General features: G+C 43.6%; 1 protein-coding gene across 7 annotated transcripts in view; it reads left to right on the top strand.

Annotated features, from left to right (window-relative positions):
* The first annotated feature begins 78 nt into the window (after positions 1–78).
* Ube3b (ubiquitin protein ligase E3B) overlaps positions 79–8,851 on the top strand; it is a 52,031-nt gene continuing 43,258 nt past the window's right edge. The window contains exons 1-9 of one of the 7 annotated variants that reach the window (XM_071617207.1): positions 79–288; positions 1,453–1,517; positions 2,469–2,565; positions 3,112–3,207; positions 4,473–4,654; positions 4,804–4,924; positions 6,104–6,163; positions 6,565–6,669; positions 7,959–8,055. In XM_071617207.1, the coding sequence (XP_071473308.1) occupies positions 4,494–4,654; positions 4,804–4,924; positions 6,104–6,163; positions 6,565–6,669; positions 7,959–8,055 (544 nt within the window). In that variant the 5' untranslated portion in view covers positions 79–288; positions 1,453–1,517; positions 2,469–2,565; positions 3,112–3,207; positions 4,473–4,493. Of the gene's footprint in view, positions 304–1,452; positions 1,518–2,468; positions 2,566–3,111; positions 3,208–4,472; positions 4,655–4,803; positions 4,925–6,103; positions 6,164–6,564; positions 6,670–7,958; positions 8,056–8,851 lie in introns of all 7 variants that reach the window. The other 6 variants (XM_071617206.1, XM_071617208.1, XM_071617205.1 and 3 more) reach the window with 6 other exon arrangements.

Raw genomic sequence — 8,851 nt, 5'->3', positions numbered from 1 at the left:
ACAGGCATTTATCCAACTCCTGAATGTGCCGCTTTTTCAGCTGCCAGAAGAGAGGACAAGACGCAGGGAGTTTCCCCCCCGCCCCCGGGCAAATAAGCTCGGGGGAACTGTTGTTTCCAGGAACCGGATACTGGCTTCCAGGCGGAGTTCAGAGAGCGAACACCCCGGGGCAAGATGGCGGTCGGGGTTCGGCCGCTGCCCCGGGTCTGGCAGAATTTTGGGGTGTTGGGTTGAGGCGGCGGCAGCTGTGGCCCGGACTCAGAGCGCTGGGGCCTCGAGCGGATAAAGGTCTACGACCTGCGGGTAGCGAGTAGAAACAGGGTCATCGGTTCTCTGGGCGGTGGGGCCGGGGACTTTGAGGGAGGTGTTCTGGGGCCGAGTCCGTGCTTGGACAGGTCGGAGGGGCGGGTTCTGCAGCTGCTCTGGGGTCTCCAGGGTGTTCCCCCCGCCCCCGTGGCTCTTTCCACTTGTTATCGAGGCGATAGGCGTTTATAAAGGTAGAAATTCTTGGCGAAAAGTGTGATTGTTGATATTAAGGGAACGTGCTGGGCCTCAAGGGTCACCTAAACTGGAGTTCGAACCCGATTCGCTTGTGGTGTGACTTTGTGTGAGTCCACTCACCTCTGTGACCCCCATTTTCCTTCTCTGTAAAAGGTAGTAATTGTTTCACAAGAGTGTTTTATATTACCTTTTAGTATCCTGCTTGACATTCAGCTCTTAATAAAGAGAAACCTGGTTATAATTGGACTCTAGCCCCATGGGCAGCCTCAGATTCTCAGCCTCTCTTTACTTTGTTTTGTAAATGGGGAGGCCTGGATCTTGTCTACTTACCAATAACTAATTGCTTTGGGGTTCAAATAAAGGATCCCAGAGGCTCTGGCAGGTCATGCCCCCTCTGTACATTTTCTCCCCCCACACACACAGGAAGGTTGAATTGATAATAGCATCCCACCTAGGCTATTAGTTTAGGCAATAGGCTGTAGCTTTCAGTAAATAATACCCAGTATTATTAATAGTTTCTCCAAGTTTTGTTGACTATTCTTGGATTTAAGAAATTATACTATTGAGGCAGGCATGGTGGCGCTGTAATCCCAGCAACTGAGGATTCTGACGCAGAAAGATGGCAAGTTTGAGGACAATCTAAGCAACTTAGTGAGACCCTAACTCAAAATTAAAAAGACCAGGGAATGTAGTTCAGTAGTAAAGTGCCCCTGAATTCAATCCCCAGTTTTAAAAAGAAAAAAAAAATAAGATTATGGAGACCTAATAAGAAGCAGCTGTTGAAGAGCTAAATATCTGTATATTTAGTGTAGTGTCTTCCCTTAACAAATGGTCATTAAACCTGGCAGCTCAGCTACTTCCACCATTCAGGAAAAAAATCACTCAGCAGTTGGTACTTATAGTACTTCACCTTGGGAATGATACTTTCTGGACTGTCATGTGCTTTTGTAGTTCTCCATGAAGTTGACCTCATCCAGGAAACACTAATTTTGAGCAGGTCTCGTGGAAATACAGAGGTAATGCAGAATCAGAACCCTATTGATATTAAAACCGTGATACTGCCACTTACTAATGATCTAACCTGTAATTGCTGTCTTTTAGATGAGATACTTAGAAAAGACTGGTACATGGGCTGGGGTTATGGCTCAGCAGTAAAGCGTTTGCCTAGAGCGTGTGAGGCCCTGGGTTTGATCCTCAGCACAACATAAAAATAAATAAATAAAGGTACTATGTCCTACTACAACAAAAAAATAAATTTAAAAAAAGAAGAAAGGACTTGATACATAGAGGGCACTTAACTTTCCTTTTTGAATGATCTTGGTTATCTATAACTTCTTTTTTTCTTATATTTTTCCCTCTATTATTTTTGTTTCCCTAACTGGATTATAAGCTTCATGACAATACAGTAAAACTCATATGCTGTTTTGGGATACGCCTTGAAAATATTTTCTTATTTATTCTAATCATGTTGCATACATCTTTTTAAGTTATTATCTGTGGCATTTGTCAAAATAAGTACCTAATACTTGATTGTTTTCTTTGACTAATGAGCTATAGTACACACCATGCAAATGGAAGAAGAGTACAGGAAAGAGTGAGGAAAACTGTAATAGACTGTTACACAGCGTAAACAGAAACAAACTAGTGACATTGCTGAGAGGATAATCTCAAGGAAGGGATTTAATCTTGGGAGATCTCCCCCCAGAGAAGTGAAAGTTCTGAGAAAGTCTGATAGATACTTAAGCACAATTTGCATGCAAATTTTTGTTTGTCCACTGTGAAGAGATGCCCTCTCCTGATCCCTGTGTCTCCCCTGTTAATAAAGAACATATTATGGGGAGAACACACCATTGTGCTCATGGCTTTGACCCTGCTTTCTTTTTCCTATCAAGGATGAACCCAGGGTTGTTTAACTGCTGAGTCACATCCCCAACCTTTTTTTTGTTTTGTTTTGTTTTTTGAGACAGGGTCTCACTAAGTTGCTTAGGGCCTTATTAAATTGCTGAGGCTGGCCTTGAACTTGAAATCCTCCTGCCTCCACTTCCCAAATTGCTGTGATAACAGGTGAGCGCCACACCCAGTCTAAGCAATTTTTTCACTTAAATGGCATAAAAATTTATGTATTGTTCAGAAATGTCAACGTTCAATAGCTTTTGGGGAGGCAGGACTGAATCTAGAGGTACTTTGCCACGGAGCTACATCCCCAGTCCTTTTACATTTTTTATTTTGAAACAGTGTCTTGCTAAGTCACCAAGGCTGGCCTGGAACTAGCTTCTCCTGCCTCCGTTTCCCAAGTCACAGGCATCATAGGCATGCGCTAACATGCCCAGCTTCAGTGACTTGTTAACATTCCATCACCTCTCACTGTTATTTTTGCTTAACATCACAGAGCATGGAAAACTGATTCAACAACTTCTTTGAGATTGTTTTCAATCTATTCCCTACAAATTGTGAGGGCTGAGGAAAGAGTCTAACATTTGGATGAGACAGAAGTGTTTCTTTTTTAAACCAGTGGGCACTGTATTATACTCAGTGAGGAAGATATATGATGCCACACCTATGAAATTTGACTCTAACCCTGGATTTTTGTTGTTGTTGTTTATCTTTCAGAAAATAGCAAGCTCCTCTGAAGCATCCTCGGCTGTGTGTCCTTCGGGAGATCACTAATGGTTACCTAGCATTTCTGCTACACAGGCGGGTCCTCAGGTGAGTTCTCCAGATTGGTAGGAAGAGAGAGAGATGCAGAAGACAGCACGCACTGTTGATTGTTTAGCAGAGTGGTTGGGCAGGCTTTGTTCATTATTTCAGGAGTTGCTGGTGATAGACCCACATGCTAGCAGAGCCCTGAAGTTGTTTGACAAGTGTGAATCAGTGTTGAAAGGGGGCTTCAGAAGTCCCTGGATATGTTCTCGTGACAGGGGCCTAGCCTGAACTTTTTATTCTGGATGATATTTCTTCATGGGTACTGCTTTGAGCAAAACTGGTAAAGAGATGGTTTTCCAAAAGTCTGGGTTTCTGTGTCATTCGTTTCTTATTAGTTTATTCATTTCTTAGTTTAGGTAGAATGACAAGAGTTGTCAAGCTGTAAAGATGCCACCTCAGTATGGGAGGCTCCATGGGTCCCTGCTGTGTGCTTTTGACTGCTAGCCAGAGCCACCCATTGGGGGATGGACCAGTCATGGTCAGATGATAGTTATCATATATACTTTAAAGCCTTTGTCCAGGAAAGTACCTGTCAGTGGACAGGAGAAATTCTGCTCAAAGTCTTCATTGGTTCTTGGCAGTATGAGAACAGTAAGGACCACAGAATAAGTGACACATGATGTCAGATGTGTTCAATTTAGTGGACTATCATGCATTCTGAAGTCATGTACAATGCCTTTCACTTTTTTAATGTTAAAATGTCCCTTTCTTTAAAAATGAAACTTCTTTGTGCTGGGACCACATAGGCACCAGGAATCATTTGTTGAGTGAATAGGTAACTAAAATAACAGTGATTATAATCATATTTGATTTTTTCCTTAAGTTTTGGCAAAATAGGAGTTTACTGCTTGTTGTTGGCTTCCCAAACATGATGGATTGCTCTAGAAAATTCAAATATCTGGAAATATTCGACTTAAAGGCTACCTGGTGTGAATTGGACCTTTATGGATGGGATTGTTTACTTGTTAAACTTATACAGAGCCTGCCTGTACTGTTTGCCAGGCACTGAGCTCTTTCTCTGAAGAAAATTAATACAGGATATAACACCCCTGATCTTGGTGAGTTGTATGAAATGAATTGATATGAAGTTGAAACTTGTGCCCGGAGAGGTATGAACCCCTTGGAGAGTGTTAAAGGATCCCAAGTATCTCTCTTCTGCTGCCCAGGTCCCTGCCCACCCTTTGCACTTGAGCCCTTTCTGTTCGAGCCCTTTCTTGTGTGTGTGTCTTTCATACAGTCTACCACAGCTTCTTGCTGTTTCCTTGCAGGGTTTGTGCAAGTTTGCAAACATGTTCACTGTCTCTCAGACCTCGAGAGCATGGTTCATTGATAGAGCCCGTCAGGCACGAGAAGAAAGGCTGGTGCAGAAAGAGCGAGAGCGAGCCGCTGTGGAGATTCAGGCCCACGTCCGGAGTTTCCTCTGTCGGAGTCGACTGCACAAAGACATCAGGTGGGGGTCAGAAACTCCCCCGCACATTTCTCTCACTCCCAACCAACAGGAAATAGATAAGTTTTCTCTTATAGGTCTTGAGGAGCCTTCCAGATGCTGTGAATTTTAAAATGCCTTTTTTTTTTTTTTTTAAATCCTTCCCTCCGTAGGAGAGAGATTGATGAGTTTTTTAAAGCAGATGACTCTGGGTCCAGTAAAAGAAGCGCACTTGGTATTTTCAAGATTGCCAGGAAACTGCTGTTCTTGTTCAAAATGAGAGAGGATAATGAGGTAAATATTAATAACAAACATACAGGGTGCTCCCCACATGCCAGGACTTTTTGTAAGTATTTTATAAATGTCAACTCGTTCTTACAGCAGCTCTGTGAGGTGCTTATTTTTGCCCACTTTGTTTTCTTGGGACCTGTTTTGTAGGAATTATGACCAGTGCCTCTGGGACCTTTTTTGCAATGGCTGTCCCAAGCACAGGTTGGACTCAAATGCATACAGGAGCTGGGATATGAGTGATGGCTGCTCTACGTGGGACAAAACATAGTCTGAAATACAAATCATAGTAAGCAGTGACTGACAGGCTGCTCTAGCAAGGACCTCAAAGGGAGTATTGCTACCAGGCGCCCACTAGTGGTTGACTCATACTCTGATTTTTTTTTTTTTTTTTTAAGAGATGCTGGAGATATGGGTCATTATGCTTAACGCTTAATTTGTAAAACTTCATAGCTAATTTGAAATTTTTTAAACATCCCACAAACCAAACAAAACACACCACTTGGTGCCTTGGGATTGGAATGATCAGCTGGAAAATATAATCCCTGTAAAGCAGTAGTGACAGTGGAGACAATACTAAGGATACCACTGGGGCCCTAGAAGGAAACAATATAGTCAGAGTGTCTACTCTTGAGGTGCTCTCAGCCCAGCAGGAGAGGGTGCATAGGCAGCGAACCCCTGTCTCATGGACGAGGACAGACAAGCCTGCGGAGAGGGAGTTCCCATCTTACAGAGGAGGAACTCTGAGGTCATGCTGTTCTTAAGGACGGGTCTGGTGTAAGCTGTTTTCTGGTTTCTACTTTTCTCCCTTTGGCATATCAGGGATGGTACAACAAAGCAGACGTCAGTGTCCACGGTGCTCCCCTAATGGCCATCTGGCAGGCCCAAATTAGGAGGAAGCTGCTAGTCTGCATGACTCCAAGCCCAGTTTTCCAGATGGATTTTGTTTTTCAAAAGAAGCTTCATTCTGGATTTTTATGTCAAAGACACCAACCTTTAAGCACATCTGTAGAGCTCAGCCAGCCTCTGGGCCACTCATTAAGAGCCTGTCTTTTGCCTTTCCGGTCCTCAGTTTCCACATCTGTAAGAAGCTGCACAAGCCAGGTGCCCACCAAATGTGTGCTCCCCTCTGTTCCTCACTTTTTGTAGTTGTGGAACTTTATAAGCTCATTTCTGCCTCTGCAGAGACTCGAGAAGTTGTGCCGTTGTATCCTGAGCAGCATGGATGTTGAGAATGAACCTAAGGTATGTGGGTTGGGGGCTAGAAAATTTCCATAAACTCCTGGGGGCTAGCTCATTTGGCTCTGAAAATTCCTGTTGAACGTTTGGGCTTTTGTTTGCACATGCAAATAAGAAATAGATTGGAAAACACTGATAAAGTGCAAATGATTCCTTTGTCCTTGTTGTCCAAGAAGCTATGTTCTGCTCTTGCATCTTACTCAGGATAGTAAATTCCTTTCCTAAGCTATTTTATCTTTGAGTTTGGTATAAAAATAAGTCCTACATGCTGCTTATTTTTCCGTTCTTCTCCATTGTCCTATCTGGCACTAGACCTAGCTCACAGACCCAGTTCTAGTTGTTACGCCATATGTAGAATGACTGCTGTAACTGCCCATGACATCCCTTTTTTTTTCCCCTGCTTGTAGGTGTGGTATGTATCCCTCGCTCTTTCCAAGGATCTCACTCTCCTATGGATTAAACAAATCAAGGACATTCTGTGGTATTGCTGTGAGTTTCTTGAGCAGCTCAAGGTAAAACACAGACACACACACAAACTAAAACTCAATCTGTCACTCTTCCCTGCAGCCTTTAGTGTGTACTTTCTAGCTTCCATCATTTCCTCATTGGTTATAGCTTTGAAGATCTATCAGAGTCTAGCAAAGAAATTTTAGTTGAGCCATTGTCCTGGGAGAAACTTGTAATCATTTTGAGCCCTTCTTGGGTATAATATGTTGGACACTGACTCATTAATTGCCTCAGTCTTGATGCCAGGGAATCCTGTCATCTTTCCCATCCTTTTGATATGGTGACTATTTTGTGGTCTGTCATTGTACTAGTTGGGCCTCCTGTTAAAAGTAATAGAAGCCCAACGTGAGTGCAGCGGGCAATCCAATAGGCTAAGCAAGGAAAAGGATGTTTGGTTATAGTCTATTGTAAAATAGCAGCAAGCCAGCAGCAAGCCACCTGCATCTTGTCAGGTGAGGCATTAGGACGTGGAGCAGAGGTCTTCAGCCTCTGGTCCTTGGGGTCCTGGGGTTCCACTGAAGTGCCTCAGGGCTAAGCAGATGGACTATCCCCTGCCTCCACTGGAGCAGGCAGACCTTCCTACTGCTGTCTGTGTCTGTATCCCACAGCAGCTTTCTCTTTGAAATGAAACCCTTCTACTTTGAAAATGTAAGTTTATGTGCAAAAGCGGATGCTGGGAGAAAAGCCACTGGATCTGGAGCCAGAAGTTCTGTGATTTAGTCCTAACTCGGCTGCTGAATTCCCATGTGTCCCTGAACACGCCCTGCCCTGCCCAGTGAACTATCATTGTAACAACAACAGTACATAGAATTATCTGTGCCAGGCACTGTTCTTGGAGTGTTGTGTGCATTAATACATTTATCCTCATAACAACTCTCTGAGGAAAATAAATATTACTATCCCTAGTCATAGATAAGGAAACCAAGACAGAGAGGTTAAGGAATGCCTGGGGTCCCACAGCCAGTGAGCCATGGACCAGGGCAGAGCCTGTTAGGCCTGGTTCTGTGTCTGCTGTTTGCTGAGTGTTCAAACACACAGGCAGAGATGCCCTTAGGACAAGCCATGCCTCGTCGCCTTGTTGCCCAAAGGCAACTCTCGGTTCCCGGGAGTATTTGATGCTGTGGTCAAGCAGTAGTGTGCTGAAGACTAAGGTGGTCCCATTCCAAGAGAAAAGAACAGCCGTGAAATTCTGACTCCTTCCTGTCTGAGGGCACCGAGGGAAGCTGCGACATGGGTGCTCCGCCGTTCGGGGCTGGAGGCCCCGTGTCAGTCTTGCCCCTTTTGTTGTTTCCAGCCTGAAATCTTACAAGACTCCAGACTCATCACACTGTATCTCACGATGCTTGTCACCTTCACGGACACTTCAACATGGAAAATCCTCCGGGGAAAAGGTCTGTAGAACTTATTTTCAAATTTTTCCCAGTTGTCATTTCCATAGTGAGTGCAGAGCACCTTTTCTCCTTCATAAGAAGCATTTTTGTCACCACAAGCCCCAAAAGACCTTGGTAGGAAATGCCCCTGACAGTGTGTTAGTAGTGTGTGTCACACTCTTCTCCTGTTTGAATTTATTTTTGGAGACATTGTACCTCTGATCTCATTTTTTGTAACTTCCCCAGTGCCTCAGCCTGCAAAGGATGGTAGTCACATGAGCCTTATCATTTCATTTTGGAAAATCATTAGCAAATAATTGTGTTTTGCCCATGAAACCTGCTTTGTAAAGCTGCCTCCTTCCCTGAAAACTTCTCACCTAAATGCATATATTCATGTCATCCATCCACTCAGCAAGTAACCTGCTATGTGCCAGACACCATGCTAGGTACTGGCCATGTAGTGATAAGCAAAACAGAAATGGTCACTGCCCTCTGGGGACTTCAGGTGCTCGTGCTGAGTCTGGTGATGAAACATACTGAATAGAAGTCACTTGTGTACAGTTTACTCTCCGTATCTCATATTCCATATTGTGGACTCACCCAAACTTGGGTCAGAAATACTTGAAAAAATTCCATCTGTATTGAGCACATAGAGACTTCTTTTCTTGTCATTATTCCTTAGTAATGCATTATAACAACTATTTACGTAGGACTGACATTGTATTAGATTTTGTAAGTAATCTACAAGTGATTTAAAGTATACAGGAGCAAGTGTGTAGGTTATATGTGAGTGCTGTGCCATTTATGTAAGGGATTT

Source organism: Marmota flaviventris, chromosome 1 (assembly GCF_047511675.1).
Source record: "Marmota flaviventris isolate mMarFla1 chromosome 1, mMarFla1.hap1, whole genome shotgun sequence".
Lineage (NCBI taxonomy): Eukaryota > Metazoa > Chordata > Mammalia > Rodentia > Sciuridae > Marmota > Marmota flaviventris.
The sequence above is the reverse complement of the archived record's forward strand: the minus strand, read 5'-3'. Positions and strand labels throughout refer to the sequence as shown.